Here is a 16993-nt window from a genome sequence, read left to right as displayed (position 1 = left end):
TATCCATTGTGCCACCTAGCTGCCCTCAGATTTCATTTCTAGTACTGTGTTCACCCAATGGTCAAGGATCTCACATCTTCAATAGCAAGATCTAAGCTGAGCTCTCGAACTCATGACACGATTGCTCCAAAAAACATCCAAATAACGCCATAGGAAAATTCCCGGAGCAGCAAAACCCACAGAAGAATGTGCTGAAATCATCTTCTAACCAAGAACGGCTCGGAAGGTCAGAAGGAGGGAGCTGCTGTGCTGATACAGGAGTTGAGCCCAACCCCACAGTCACCCTGACACAGATCCAGTCCCAGGAAGGCCTCACCAGAGAAGGAGACCCCCAGAGCCTCTAAATCAGCTGAAGCGCCAGTGTTGTCTGGAACTAAGCTCACAGTGTGGTGAGTGGGCTGAGCCCTGGGCAGGGGGGAGACTACAGGGGTCAATGCTGGTGCTAAGGCAGAACTTGGACTTTACACCCCTGCTGAGAAAAGGAGGTGGGCTTGAGTAGCAGTGGCCCAGGTTGGGGAGGGGCACAGGCTCGGAGGTAACAACCACAACACACAAAACTGGTTGATTAGCAAGTTGGTCTGGGGTCATCTACAGACCAGGGAACAGGCCAGGTGAGTGAAGCACCTAATCCTCCTTAAATCATACCACCTGGGACTTCTTAAGCTTGGGATACTGCAGCCTGGAAACAGTGCCCCACTTTAAGGAGATAAAAGTCTAGTAAAAGAAAGGCAAGATGAGCCGACAGAGAAAGGTGAGGACCATAGAAAGTTTCTTCAGTAACAAGGAAGACCAAGAGGAAGATGTCAACATCAAGGCCCCTATATCTGAAGCTTCCAAGAAAAATATGAATTGGTCTTAGGCCATAGAGGTGCTCAAAAAGGACTTTGAAGATAAAGTTAGAGAGGTAGAGGAAAAAATGGAAAGAGAAATGAGGGTGATGCAGGAAAGACATGAGAAAAAAAGTCAACAGCTTGAAAAGTCAAATTGGCCAAATGGAAAAGGAGTTACAAAAGCTCTCTGATGAAAATAATTGCCTAAGAATGAGGATTGAACAAATGGAAACCAGTGACTTTATGAGAAACCAAGACACAATAAAGCAAATCCAAATGAATAAAAAAAATAGAGTGCAATGTGAAATATCTTCTGGGAAAAACTGTTGACCTGGAAAATAGGTCCAGGAGAGATAATCTGAAAATTACTGGTCTACCTGAAAACCATGATCAAGGAAAGAGCTTAGACATCATCTTCCAAGATATTCTCAGGGAAAATTGCCCTGAAATTCAAGAAGAAGCTAAAATAGAAATTGAAAGAATTCACCAATCACCTCCAGAAAGAGATCCCAAAAGGAAAACTCCTAGGAACATTATAGCCAAATTTCAGAGCTCTCAGATCAAGGAGAAAATATTGCAAGCTGCCAAAAAGAAAGAATTCAAGTACTGTGGAGCCTCAGTCAGGATAGCACAAGATCTAGCAGCTTCTACATTAAAGGACTGGAAGGCATGATATTCCAGAGGGCAAAGGAAATGGGATTACAAGCAAGAATAACCTACCCAGCAAAACTCAGCATAATCTTTCAGCATTAAAAAAAATGGGACTTTAATGAAAAAGAAGACTTTCAGATATTTGTGATGAAAAGACAATTTCAAATACAAGACCCTAGAGAACCATAAAAAATTGGAGCTGGGAGACATACTTGGGGTCATACACTGGGCGACTGTCTTGTGTCTGAGGCCGGGTTTTGGCTGGGATCTCCCTGGGTCCAGGGGTGATGCTTTGTCCACTGTGTCACCTAGCTAGGTGATGACATCTTTAGGGTTAAATTGAGGGGTGAAGGGAATGCACTGGGGGAGGGGGAAGAGCAGAAGTTAAATCCTACATGAAAGTAACAGGAAAAGGCTTATGGAGTGGGGGAAGAGATGGGAGAGGAGCAGGGCAGTAAAGGCTCAAAGACCTTAAACTCATCAAAGCTGCCTCAAAGAAGGACTAACACACACACCCAACTGGGTGGAGTAATCTATTTAATCTGGGCAGTAAATGAGCCTAACACTCATCAGAATTGGCTCAAGGAGGGAATAATGTACTCACTCAATTGGGTGGAGTAATCTCTCTAACCCTGCAGGAAAATAGGAGGGGAAGGGGATAAAGAGAGAGGGGCAAAAGAAGGAAGGGTAGAGTGGGGGAGGGGACAGACAGAAGCAAATCCCTTTTGAAGAGTGATAGGATGAAAGAAGATGGATAATAGAATAAATATCATGGGGAAGGGAATAGGCTGGAAGGGAAACAGTTAACAATAGTAATCATGAAAAAGAGAAAAGGGGGAAAATTGTACAAAAAATATTTATAGCAACTCTTGGTGGGGGCTAAGAATTGAGAATCAAGGGAATGTCCATCAATTGAGGAATGATGGAATAAGATGTGCTATATAATTGTAGTGGAATGGTCTTGTGCTACAGGAAATGACAAACAGGATAATCCCTGAAAAACCTGGAAAGACTAATGAACATCAATGTATAGTGAAGTGAGCAGAGCTGCTGGGAGGACATTGTGCATAGTGACAGCTGTATTGTTCAATGAGCAATTGTGAATGACTTAACTACTCTCAGCAATGCAGTGATCCAAGACAATTCCAAGGAACTAATGAGGAAGCTTACTATGCACCACCATAGAAAGAACTGATAAAAAGAGCACTTGTGGATTGTACATTTTTAACCTGGTTGTGATCTTGTGCAGAGGGGAGGAAAGGGAGGGAGGGAGAAAAACTTGGAACTCTAAGTCTTATGAAAATGAATGTTGAAAACTACCCTTACATGTAACTGGAAAAAATAAAATAAATGTTTGTTGCTTAAAAGAAAAAAAAAGATCTAAGCTAATGTTTTAGGCTATCCACAAATTACATGATAAATTGCTTTTGGTCACCTTTTCCACTGCTTGGATACCACAATTGCAGAGTAAACAGAGACTATACAAAACTAAAAGCCATTTTAGTTTTCTTCTTTGCTTCATGGATTATCACTCAATGGCCAATCTACTGGAGATGTGTCTCTCCGAATTTAACTAGAATGGTCTCTGCAGACATTCATTTATTGCCAGGACCTAACAGAATTTGACATCCACTGGCAGAGTTTTCAATAACCCAGAGTTTCCTACATACCACAGTGAGACATTAGAATAGGATCTCATGGAGGGAAAAACAAGAAAATTCAGAGAGAGACCCAATTAAGATCCCCCAATCAGCTAGTCCCTGTGACACAAAATTACCTTGTCTTTTACTCTGTGTGTGTGTGTGTGTGTGTGTGTGTGTGTGTGTGTGTGTGTGTGTGTGTAGTGTTTCCTCTAAAAGTACATACTCAATGAATGCAGGTACTGCTTTATTTTGTCTATCATCAGGACCTAGGCACAATGTCCAGCATATAAACACTAATAAACTCTCATTGATTAATTGATTCTCGATCATTTAAGGCTTAAATTGGAAAGACCACAGAAGACAGAAAAGTTATATTAAATGATACCAAAATATATTCTCTACAGATGATAACAGAAGCACCAAATTTAAACTCTAACATCAGTTCCCAAGGTGCTACATGAGGAAGTAAAATTGACACTAAAGAAAACAAAAATAGGAAGACCTGGTTAGACTGAGCATACACAAAGAAAGTCTATACCAGGAAGCAATACGATTTTGAGAACATTAGGGAGATTAATTTGAGATATATTAAATTAACCTTGAGAATTTGAGGGAAATTAAATTAATCTTGAAAATTTCAAGATAACCAAAAGACAGACTTGTATGAACTAATACAGAGTGAATTAAGAAGAGAACAATTTGCCTGATGACCACAATAACAAAGGAAAATGACCCTGAAAGACTTCAGAACTCTGATCAATGCAGTGACTAATCATGATTTCAGGGATGATGAAGCATGCCTCCCACTCCTTGGAAAGATCAACTAGATGTATATAATGAGACATTCATTTTCAGAGATTACTTGGATATAATTATTTGTTACAAGAAAGAAGGGGACAGGCTAGATGTTCAAAACAGAATTTCTGTTTCTCAAAAATCTATCCCTCCAGGGCAGCTAGGTGGCGCAGTGGATAGAGCACTGGCCTTGGAGTCAGGAGTACCTGAGTTCAAATCCAGCCTCAGACACTTAACACTTACTAGCTGTGTGACCTTGGGCAAGTCACTTAACCCTAATTGCCTCACTTAAAAAAAAAAAAAAAAGAAAGAAAGAAAAAAAAATCTATCCCTCCTCTCAACCTCCCTATTTCTGCTGAGGACTTCTTACCTAGGCTGGAAACCTGTGACTCTAACCTCCCCCCTCCTACCCAATCAATTGTCAGGTCTTGTTGAATCTATCTAACATATCCTATACATGATTCTACTATTTACAGAGTTACAGAGCCTCTTCACCAGTTAAGACCAGATTACTGCAATAGTTTCCTATTTGCTCTTTCTACTTCTAGTTGTTTCTCTCCACAATCTATTCTTCACGGTGCTTCTAGACTGTGAATCAGGTCTGAACATATCACAACTTCACTTGAAAAATAATCAGTGTCAGGGCAGCTAGGTGGCGCAGTGGATAGAGCACTGGCCCTGGATTCAGGAGGACCTGAGTTCAAATCTGACCTCAGACACTTAACACTTACTAGCTGTGTGACCCTGGGCAAGTCACTTAATCCCAATTGCCTCACTGCTCCCCCAAAAATCAGTGTCTCCCAACTCTCAGAAAATGCAAAACAACCAATATGGCATTACTTACTGCTTACTTTAGCTCCCACCTCCTTCACAGTTTTGTTTCATTTCATATTGCCCCTCTTTACACTCTCCATTTCAGCCATGCCATCTCTTACCCATTCCTTTTTAAGGCAGTCTCCCCACGTTTAGAATGGCCTCACTTTTCACACCCACATGTCAGGATCTTTAGCTTGATTCAAGGCAGGGATCACTGTCTACTTTTCTTATTCCATCTATTCCCTCTCCAAACCTTTCACTTCAACCCGAGCCTTCTCTCTTGAACTGATTTTGTGCTACTTGGTATTTGTTTCTTTCAGATCTGTAATTTCTGTGATATAGAGAATTCTTAGTAAAGAAACTCCCTCTACCACTGTAAATCAGCAAATGCTCTTCAATTTGAAGTATTAAGAGAGCTTCCAGGGGCAGCTAAGTGGTGCAGTGGATAGCACTGGCCCTGGAGTCAGGAGGACCTGAGTTCAAATCCGGCCTCAGACACTCAACACTTACTAGCTGTGTGACCCTGGGCAAGTCACTTAACCCCCACTGCCTCACTTAAAAAAAAGAGAGAGAGAGAGAGAGAGAGAGAGAGAGAGAGAGAGAGAGAGAGAGAGAGAGAGAGAGAGAGCGCGCGCGAGCGAGCTTCCTGAGGCATTGATATGTTAAGGGGCCTGCCCTTGAGGACTCAAGTCTTACTGACTGCTCGGCCAACTCTCACTTCATTAGAACACAATTGTCTTTCCATTATCTTAGGATCTATTTGGATGATGATGATGATAGCAGCTACATTTATATAGTGCTTTAAGACTTACAAAGTACTTTGCAACAATTATCTCATTTGATCTTCACAACAACCTGACATAGTAGGCACTATTACTATCCTCTTTTTCAGGAGAAAAATGGGGCAAACAACAGTTAAGTGACTTGCCCAGGTTCACATAGCTAGTAAGTATCTGTTGCAAGATTTGAATTTAGGTCTTCTAGGCTCCAAGTCCAGTATTCTATCTACTGTGCCACCTGGTTACCTACTCATCTGTATACATGTGTCTACATAGCAGAACATGCTTAAGCTCCTTGGAATCAGGGCCTGTTTCATTTGTTTTTGTGTCCTCAGTGCCTAGCATAAGGTCTTGGACACAGCATACATTTATTAAATGTTCTTTAGAATTTAATGAAATTAAAGCAGAAGGAATGGCACTGCATTGGGGGAAATGCTCAGTCTTTTTTGCAACTTCAGACTTTTACCTGAAACAAAGACCCATATTCTAAATTATGTTATATAGCTATAAAACATTGATTATCCCAGTCTTCAAAGAATTAAAAGTTGCTAGTCCCACCCAAAGATCAAGAGAGATATACAGTAGGCTTAAATAGGCTACAATATATTACAAATTTAGAACCATAGAGCAGAAAATATATTTACCAGAAAAGGACAGCCAGTCATGTATCATAACTTAAAGACAGACCCCATGCTCCACAGTCACACATGATATCAAAAGATCCACAAGTCCCCTTCCCCCACCCCCAACACACCAGATACACATCCTGCACCCCACTGAAGGCTCAGACAAGAGATATATAGGATGAGAAGGGATGAATGGGTAGAGAGGTTGTGAAATCAACTGCTGGAGTGGAAGAAGTACCTACATCAATGATACCACAGATCCACTGAAGCACCCAAAAATAAAGGGGAAAAATAGAAATCTATTTCTAGTGGAAATGTATTTTTTAATCTGATATTTGAAAACAGACATTTTTGATGTTCCAATAATTTGTAATATGGATAGCAAAGGAACAAAGCCATACAACAAATACTTCACCTACAGATTCATACTGTGCTTTCCTATTTTCTGTTCAATTCCTCCTAGCTGAAAATTAGCATCGGTTCTCAGAATGACACCAAACATCAGCCTACCCAACTTTCAGTCTACTGTCTCACAAAGTCAACAACTATAAGTCTTAAAAAAGGATTCAAAATATATCCAAAATGCCTATCCAATTAAAATATAAATATGAGAATATAAGAAATATCTTACCCTGACTATTTGAGTGTGTTGTCGTTCAACAGCAAGGTGTAGGGCTGTTTGCTGGTTCACATTCTGTATGTCCAAGTTCGCATTTCCCTGAAAAAAGAGGGCATATATTTTATAAGAACAAATTTCTGGAAAAAGTAACAAGTAACTCTATAGCCTCCTTATCTAAGTCATGTCTCAAATTTCACCTTTATAAAAGTGTATAAGCAATTAAAGCAATGGTAACCAACACAATTTATGAATGTAATTATGAGAAGAAAATGCTTCAAAATACATAAGAAAAAAATGAGGGAATGAAAATACACTCCAGGTTTAGTACATATACAAGACCTCAATAGGATCTTCTCTCTTTTCCATTTCAGTCTCCTGTTAGTATAAAGTAGATGTATTCAACAAATTTTGTTTAGAGGCCATCACCAGTTATCTCTTCTCCATTCTGCATAGCCACATCCTTAGGGAAGAACATAGCATGCACACGCATGTACACATATATACTTATTTCCAATATAGATAAAATAAAGCAACGTTACTCTTCTCTTCCTTGAAACGGACATGGTATCACACTAATCAGGAAGAAGGGTGAGAGAAATGGAGAAAGGTAAGAGGGCACATAGGCTGAAGAATTACAGGAGCTTTTCAGAGCATCCTAGAGGAAATCTTTCAGTCTACATCATTGACTGCTCACAATCCAGTGCCATACTCATTTATTAAATACCAATTACTAAGTATGCAATATGTGCTAAGTGCTGGAGTTACAAACACAAAATTTAAAAATAGTTCCTGATCTCCTTAAAGGGACTAATAGGAGGATGTGGCATGTAACTAGATAAGCATCAATATGATAATACAAGGAAGGAGAGAACATCAATTAAGAGGAAAAATCAGGAAAGGCTTCCAGTTGGAGGTGGCACATGAAAAGAATATCCAGTAAAGCTAAGAATTCTTGAGCAGGGACAGTGAGAAGACAGCCCCACCATTGGGGAGCCTAAGAAAAGGTTCAGAGATAAAAGAGAGAATGCTTAGTTCAAGAAACAATGATTAGGTAAGTTTAGCCAAAATACTTAAAGCATAAAGTAATGTGAAATAAATCTATTTAGGAAAGGTAGGATCATTTATGAAGGGCTTTAAATACAAAGCAGAGGAATCTGTTCCACTTCCTCACAAAGCTGGCCAGCTGTGTAACACCTCAGGGACAACTCCAGGTCAAGGATGTTGGATGAATCCTTGCCCAGCCACTCTACTCTCACTGTCCTCCTCCAGGGCCCCCTCCAGCCTGCTCCCTCCTTCTACACTGGCTTCCCTTCTGACCTGATCTCTCTTCTCCACATCCACTCACTGTGAATACCCTGCCCCTATGTATGTAACTCCTTTCCTTTTTCCTTGCTCTCCAAACCCTCCTTGATTTCTAGCTTCCCTTTAAGCTTTGTCTTCCCCTAGTAGAAAATAAGCTCCTTGAGACTAGGGACTGTCTTATATTCTGGTTTTTACATCACCAATGCTTAGCACAGTGTCTGGCACTTAATAAATGCTTAGTAAATATACAATCTATCCAGCTATGTTACCAGAGAGGCAAAAAGAACCTGTCAAGGTTCTCCAACGAAAGAATGAAGCTTAGACTTCTGACTTAGGAGGATTATTTTGGCAACTGTTTGAAAGATAGGTGAAAGAGGAGTGAGACAGAAAACTCTACTCAGGAAAGCAATGTAGTAATCCAGTCCAGAGGTTATACTAGGGTAGTGGCCCAATGAGTAAGGAAAATATTTCAGAAGACTTTAATAAATGGTTGGACTGGGTGGTGGTAGAGAGGTCAAGGAAGGTGACTAGAGAAACAAAAAGATTTGTCTGGAGGAGGGATAGGTTTGGGAGAAGAATAAGTTTCCTTCTTGAACAAATTTATGCTTGGTCTCCATTTATTTCTTTGTTTTTATGTCCATGCCACCTCTCTCAAGGCAGAGACTATCTCACTTGTTTTATATCTGTATCCCCAGGCATACAAGGGCTTAATAAATGCTTTGTGATTCATTATATCATAAAAAGGTAATCTTATTTCAATAAAGGGAATTTGGCAGTCTGGTGGAGTTTTTTTCTCTTTTAAACACATCTTTTTATTGATGTTCTGAATAATGATTTGTCCTAAAAATATAACTGATTTTCATTAAAATGACCAAAAAAAGAGCATGGGAAGAGGGGGAAAAAAGGTTATCAATCAACAAGGATGTATTAAGTGCTGACTCTGTACCAAGCATAGTGCTAAAGCTGGGAATACAAAGACAGAAATCCCTGCCCTCAAGAAGTATCCATACATTCAAAGTGATCTGAATTTTCTGGTTGTTTCCAAGACAAATAAATTTTATTGACCATTTCTAATGGTTGGAATTGTATAGCAGAAGCCTAGAATGAGCTAAGAAAACCTTTTATTATCAGAAAGTTCTAAGTTCAAATACAGTCTCAGACACTAGTTTTATGATTTTGAACAAGTCACTTATTCTATCCACCTCAATTTCCTCATCCGTAAAATGAGGATAATAACAGCACTTTGATAGGACCAACAATTTCCTGACACAATTTCCTTCAGCCCCAGCTTCCCTGATCCAGCTTTCTCTCCACGATGCAGCTTGCTGGTCACGCTGCGTGTAGTCTGGGCTCTTCAGACTTAGTAGGTGCCACAGACCACAGGAGTCATTATACTCTGATGATTTAATGATAAGATGAGTTTCCAAACAGATGTAACGATTGGAATGATGCTACCTGCTGGAGACTTCCTGTAGAAAAGCTCCGCCATGAGGTGAAGGTCTCTGAGGACAAGACCATGCGTCTTTTCTTTGGCGTCAGGAAGTGACGTCTGCTTGTGGGAGGAAGAAGGGGGAGCCTGGCGCTCTGACTCAGGTTCTTTCCTGTGGACTCTGGCAGAGAGCGGAGCTAGAAATGCGCTCTCCCTTTAATAGATAGATGAATGTAGGCCTTTCTTTCTCTCTTTACCAAATTCTTATTCTCTTTAATAAATGCTTAAAAGTCTAACTCTTGCTAAAGCTTATAATTTATTGGCGACCACTCATTAGATATTTTAGACAGACTAGCTAGAATTTTAGACCTTAACACAGAGATGAGGGAGGTCTTGTACAGAGCTGTCCTTGTTGCACATTCTTACTGTGTTGGAGCAAAGTCAACCTTGTCTGTTAACTTGTCAGTGACTCTTAGAGTGCCTCATTTTACCCCAACATCAAAAATTGAACTAATAAAGGGTACTAGTCCTAGAGCCAGGTCTATAGCAAGCACCTACCCACCAGGGTTTCTATTTTTCTTTTCTTTTTTTGCAGGGCAATGAAGGTTAAGTGACTTGCCCAAGATCACACAGCTAGTAAGCATCAAGTGTCTGAGGCCAGATTTGAACTCAGGCCCTCCTGAATCCAGGGCCAGTGCTTTATCTACTGTGCCACCTAGCTACCCCCCACCAGGGTTTCTTGAGGATAAAATGAGATAACATTTGTAAAGTGCTCTGCAAAACTTAAAAGAGTCACATAAACACTATCTATTATTATTATTCTTAATTGATAGACCTACTTATAATTTATATAATGAAAAGTGCTAACAATTTCATGATGAAAGTTTATAACTATATTGGCATGTTTTCTCATTGGACTAAGGTCACAGGTGAATTTGAACTCCAGTCTTGCAGACTCTAGGCCCAGTGCTCTATCCACTTAGCTACCTAGATGTAAATTTTATGTTATATACTTTACCTGATGCACCAAGAGTTCAGCCACTTCTACATGATTATTAAGTGCAGCTAGATGCAAGGCAGTATAACCATCATCCTTCTTCTCATCCACAATCCATGGCCTTGGCAGTTTGGATAGTAAAACACGCATTGCACTGAAAGTCAAATTTGACAGGACTTGTGTTTTAAATGCTTTTCTCTGGGAAAGCCTATTCTCTACCACATATATAAAAATCATAACAGCACTTTTATAACATTAAAAAGCTGGAAACACAGTGAGTACCCACTAATTAGAGAATTACTAAACAAAAAAGCAACATATAAATTTTACAAAATAGAATTATTGATTCATTGGTGGGATGGAGCCAAGATGGCAGAAGAAAGGCTGTAACTTTTGCAGCTTCTGACATGATCCATCCACATACCTCCAAATAAATGCCATAAGATAATTCTTGGAGCAGCAGAACCCACAAAAGAACAGAGTGAGATCATTTTCCAGCCAAAGACAGCTTAAAAGGGTGGCAGGGAAGGTCTGCTGTCCCAGGGTAATAGAAGAGCGCAGTGCATGGCACAGATCCAGCCACAGGTAGGCTGCATCTCCAGAGCCTCTGAATCATCAGCATCAGTGGCTACTTCTGGAAATTGGCTCATGGACCAGTGTGGGGGTCCAGCAGTTGGCTGGGGGGAGATAGTAGGGGTCTCTGCTGGAGCTAAGGCAGAGAGCTGTTGTATAGCTCAAGAAGCACACTTTAGTAGCAGTGGCCCAGTGTGGGAAGGGCACAGTCACACCAAGCTTACAACCACAGAGAATCAGATTTCAACCAGATTTCTCCTTCTCGGTTAAAGAGCAAGTAGACCCGTGGTTACTTATAGGCCAGGCAGGCTGAGAACAAGCCTCTCCTTAAATCGTACCACGCAGGACCCCCTGAAGCCTGGGACAGTGTATCCTAGAAGCAGTGCCCCACTTTAAGAAGGAGTTAAAAGTCAAGAAATAGGCAGGCAAGATGAGAAGGGAAGAAAAAGCAGCAGACCACTGAAAGATTCTTTGGTGACAAGGTGGATCAAAATACACCTTCAGAAGAAGATGAAGTCAAAGCTCCTCCATCCAAAGCTTCCAAGAAAAATATGAATTGGTCTCAGGCTATGGAAGTGCTCAAAAAAGGACTCTGAAGAGAAAGTAAGAGAGGCGGAGAGAAAAATGGAAAGAAAAATCAGAGTGATGCAGGAGGGTCATGAAAAAAGTCAACAGCTTGAAAAGCCAAATTGGCCAAACAGAAAAGGAGGTACAGAAGCTCTCTGAAGAAAATCATTGCTCAAAATTAGGATTGAGCAAATGAAGCTAATGACTTCATGACAAATCAAGACACAATAAAGCAAATCCAAATGAATAAAAAAAATAGAGGGCAATGTGAAATATCTCCTTGGAAAAACAGCTGACCTGGAAAACAGATCCAGGAGAGATCATTTGAAAAGCATTGGACTACCTGAAAACCATGATCAAAAAAAAAAAAAAGCTTAGATATCTTCCAAGAAATTATCAGAGAAAACTGCCCTGACATTTGAGAAGCAGAAGGTAAAACAGAAATTGAAAGAACCCTCTGATCACCTCCTGAAAAAGATCCTAAAAGGAAAACTCCCAGGATTGTTATAACCAAATTCCAGAGATCCCAGGGCAAGGAAAAAATATTGCAAGCAGCTAGCAAGAAACAATTCAAGTACTGTGGAGCCACAGTCAGGATAACACAAGATCTAGCAGCTTCCACATTAAAAAATTGGAGGGCATAGAATATGATATTCTGGAGGGCAAAGGAACTGGGATTACAACCAAGAATCACCTACCCAACAAAACTGTGTATAATCTTTCAGGGGGAAAAAATGGGAATTCAATGAAAAAGAGGACTTTTAGGCATTCATATACACTAGAGAAGCATAAAAAGGTAAACAGGAAAAAGAAATCATGAGGGATGTTAAAAGGTTAAACTAAAAAAAAAAAGGTTAAACTGTTTACATTTGTGTTGTTTAAAATCTAAATGTGGATCCTAACCTGCCCCCCCCCCACTTTGGGGGGAAACAGGTGTTAAGGGCTAAAATTCTAGCTAAACTGTCTAAAATATCTAATGAGTGGTCGCCAATAAATTATAAGCTTTAGCAAGAGTTAGACTTTTAAGCATTTATTAAGGAGAATAAGAATTTGGTAAAGAGAGAGAGAAAGGCCTAGATTCCTATCTATTAAAGGGAGAGCACATTTCTAGCTCCCTTCTCCGCCAGAGTCCAGAGGAAAAAAGCGCGAGAGTGAGCGCCAGTCTCTTCCTTCCTCCTCCCACTAGCCCGCGTCACTTCCTGACTCCTGGTCTTGCCCTCAAAGACCTTCGCTTCATGGGCAGAACTCTTCTACAGTAAGTCTCCAGCAGGTGGCGTCATTCCAATCGTTACACAGGCTAAGATTTACTAATAAATTCAGCAAGAGTTTAGGTCTATCTACTTTCTACTTTCCTCTCTTTCTCTGTCCACCTTTTCTCTGCCTCTCTTTCTCCCCTAGCTGCCACCAAGCCAGTTCTGGATGAAAAGAGAGGAATCCAGCAAGCCAGCCTCAACTTCCTAGTTCCTGTCTCCCTCCCCAAAAGGGGAGGTACTTCAAGCTGACTGGTTGAGGGTCGTCTTCTGCTGACATCAGTAGTCCACAGACTCTTAGGACAACACCCCACTCAGGGCCAGGAGGCATGGTCTCAATTTAATCATTCTTAAGTAGGTACTCAGTTAGTTTCTCAGTCTCACCTAATTCAAACAATTCTAAATCAATCTTCAGGGCAGACGGGGGCGGGGGGGGGGGGGGCAGGGCATCTGCCAAATCCCATTATTTTATCACACATTCCTACATAGGAAGGTGATAGAAATATCATTAGAACTTTCTCAGTATTAAGGCAGCTGAAAGGAATATACTTAGACAGAGGGCACAGGTGTGAATTGAATATGAAGGGATGATATCTGTAAAGCATTTATTTTTTTGCTTATCCTTTTTTTTTTTTTTTTGGTGGGGCAGGCAGGGTGGGGTGGCTTATGTCTGGGGGCCAGATTTGGGCTCAGGGCTTCCTGGGTCCAGGGCTTGTGCTTTGTCCACTGTGTCACCTAGATACCCCATGATAACACCTTTGAAATAAAGTTAAGGGGAGGGGGGGGCAGCTAGATGGAGCAGTGGTTAAAGCACCGGCCCTGGATTCAGGAGTACCTGAGTTCAAATATGTCCTCAGACACTTGATACTTACTAGCTGTGTGACCCTGGGTAAGTCACTTAACCCCCATTGCCTGCAAAAAAAGAAAGAAAGAAAGAAAGAAAGAAAGAAAGAAAGAAAGAAAGAAAGAAAGAAAGAAAGAAAGAAAGAAAGAAAGAAAGTTAAGGGGTAAGAGGAATGAACTGGAAGAACGGGAAAGGGAGAGGTGGAATGGGGTAAAGTAGCTCACATAAAAGAAACTAGAAAAAGCTTATGGAGTAGAGGGTAAAATGGGAAAGGAGCAGGGTAGTGATTAAGTCTTACTCTCATCAGAATTGGCTCAAAGAGGAAATAACTTACAGACTCAAGTGGGTATAGTAATATATCTTGCCCTGAGGGAAAGTGGGAGGGAAAGGGGATAAGGGAGGAGAGGTGAAGAAAGGGAGGGCAGATTGGGGGAAGGGGTGGTAAAAAGCAAAACACTTTTGAGGAGGGATAGGGTGAAATAATTCTTCACTCTCTCTTACCCCACCTATCTCATATCCAATTAGCTAACAAGTAAAGTTTATTTAGTCTCTACAACATCTCTCACAAGCATCTACATTTCTCCATTCATTGCTATACTCTCATTTAATCCTCAAGATTTACTTGAATTATTGCAACAACCTCCTAATTAGACTCTGACTCAAATTTATCCCCTCTCTAATCCTTCCTGTCTCTATATGGCTACCGAAAGGTATTCCTAAACCAACAGTCTGACCATGTCTATCTCCTTTATAATTTCCAATGGCTTGATACTCCCTTTATGATAAAAGACACACTTCTGTCTCACATTTAAAGCACTGTACAATGTGACTCCAGCTTACTCTCTCCTGGCTTGCCCCCTACTTGACCACTCCTTCTCTGTGTTCTTTGCTATAATATCATCTATACTACAGTCCCCAACTAGACATTTCCCAAGGCTGCCAATCTAGTGGGGAAGCTGTGTGTGTGTGTGTGTGTGTGTACAAGCGCACACACACAAAATACAAATATATACAAAGTAAGTTGGGTGGGAGAGCATTAAAAATTAGAGAGAAAAGAAAAGGTTTCATGTAGAAAATGTTTCAATTATTTTATTTTATTATTTTTTAGTTTTCATTAAATTTTTATTGATGTAGAATTTTTCCCAAGTTATCAATTAGGTTTTAAAGGATGATAGGGATTATGAAGTGGAGGTAATAATGGAGTATATTACAGCCACGGGGAATGGAGAATGGTGAATACAAAGGCACTACACATCAAGAGAAAGTTTAGAGGGTGAAGAAAAAAGAACCTAGGGGACTGAAAAAGAAGCATCAAACAGGCTAGAAGAAAAATAGGAAAAAGTAGTGTCAGAAAAACCCAGAAAGCAAAGCACATTCAGGAGAAGAGTGGTCAACAGTACCACTACTAACAGATAAGGCTGAGAAGGATGAGGACTGAGAAAAAGCCCATCCAATTTGGCAGTTAACAGATTATTGGCGATTTTCGAGAGAATGGTTACAGTTGAATGATGAGGTCAGAAGCCAGACTGCAAAGGGCTGATGAGTGAGTGTAGATGGATTTTTCTATTGAGTTTGAGTGAGGGGGGAAAAGAGATCTAGGATGATAGCTTATGGGGACAGCAGGGTGTGCTCGTGAAGGTTTTTTAAGGATAATACAGATGTGGCATGTTTGAAGGAGGCTGATATAGGAAGAGGTTAAAGATTCAAGGCAAGGACTGAGACTGTAACATCCTGGAGAAGATGGGAGAGGATGGAATTAATGTATACATGGGGGTGGCTTGGCAAGAAGAGAGGCCACATTCTCATCAGAGACTGGAAGAAGCAGAGTGGGTAGCAATGACCTAGGGGTTTTGAGAAGAAGAGAGGGTTAAGTAAAATGGCTCAGCACAACATTTGGCACTTAAGCAATGATCAACTGTAACAATTCTCAACAATATCATAATCAAAGAAAATTCCAAATGCTCTCCACATCAATAGAAAGAGCAATAGACTCTGAATGCAGATCAAAACATACTACTTTCATTTTTTTGTTGTTTTTTTGCCTTTTTCGTGGTTGTCCCTTTTTGTTCTGATTCTTCTTTTATAACATGACTAATGTGGAAATTTGCTTTAACATGACTGTACATATATAACCTATATCAGACTGCCTACTGTCTTAGGGAGTGGGGGAAGGAGAGAGGGAAGGAGAAAAATTTGGAACTCAAAATCTTATAAAAATGAATGTTGAAAACTATCTTTATATGTAACTGTAAAAAATACTATTAAGTAAAAAAATTAACATAATAAATGTAGAAGAAATGAATAAACAGGTGAGGTAAATGAGGCTCACAGTGGTGAAGTGAGTGACCCAAAGGCAAACAGGTCTTAAAAGTATTAGAGCTCAAAAACCAGGAGAGCATTGTACACAGTATCATCAATATTATGTATTGATCAACTGCGATAGACTTGATTCTTCTCAGCAATGCAAAGGTCCAAGACAGCTTCAAGACTCATGATGGAAAATGCTCTCCAAATATAGGAAAAAGAACTGTGGAATATGGATGCAGATTGAAGCATACTATTTCTTGGTTTGGGGTGCTGCTATTTTTCTTTTTTGAGGTTTTTCCTTTTTGCTCTGATTCTTCTCTTACAACATGGCTAATACAGAAATATGCTTAATGTTATTGTACATATATAGCCTATATCAGATTGCTTGCTGTCTTGGGGAGGGAGAAAGGGGAAGGAGGGAGAAAAATTTTAAACTAGAAATATTATAAAAACAAATGGTGAAAACTATCTCTACATGTAACTGGAAAATAATAAAATACTTTTATAATTAAAAAAAAAAGTATTAGAAGCTCAGACTTAAGCTCACTCAGGTCCTCTGACTCCAAATTTGATGTTTTTTCTACACTATAACCCTAGAAGCCAGATTGTAGAGGGATTTAAATTCCAAGTAAAGGGGTTTATATTTTATCTTATAGGCAAAAGAGAAACACTGAAAGTTTTTGATCTGGGAAATGACAAGGCCAGATTGGAAGGGGGGAAAACTGACACACTGAGATAACGTATTAGTCATTACAATACTCCAGGTGAGAAGTAAAAAGGAACTAAAACTAAGGTGGAACCTGTAAAAATATCAAGGAAGAGGCAAAATAATAATGCTACAGAGCGAGAAGAGAGAAAATTTAACCCTATTTTGATGTGAGGTGTAAACAAAAGAGAAAAGTTAAAAGCTTCTCAGTTTTTAAGCCCAAGTGATAAAGTTCCATCAAAATTCAATGAGAGGGGCA

General features: G+C 40.1%; 1 protein-coding gene across 1 annotated transcript in view; it reads right to left on the bottom strand.

Moving 5' to 3' along the window:
• The window catches only part of MIB1 (MIB E3 ubiquitin protein ligase 1), a 168144-nt gene that overhangs the window by 40094 nt on the left and 111057 nt on the right, over positions 1-16993 (bottom strand). Inside the window, 2 exon segments of the mRNA XM_043979477.1 lie at positions 6772-6858; positions 10509-10641. Of these exon segments, the coding sequence (XP_043835412.1) occupies positions 6772-6858; positions 10509-10641 (220 nt within the window).

Source organism: Dromiciops gliroides, chromosome 1 (assembly GCF_019393635.1).
Source record: "Dromiciops gliroides isolate mDroGli1 chromosome 1, mDroGli1.pri, whole genome shotgun sequence".
NCBI classification, from domain to species: domain Eukaryota; kingdom Metazoa; phylum Chordata; class Mammalia; order Microbiotheria; family Microbiotheriidae; genus Dromiciops; species Dromiciops gliroides.
The sequence above is the reverse complement of the archived record's forward strand: the minus strand, read 5'-3'. Positions and strand labels throughout refer to the sequence as shown.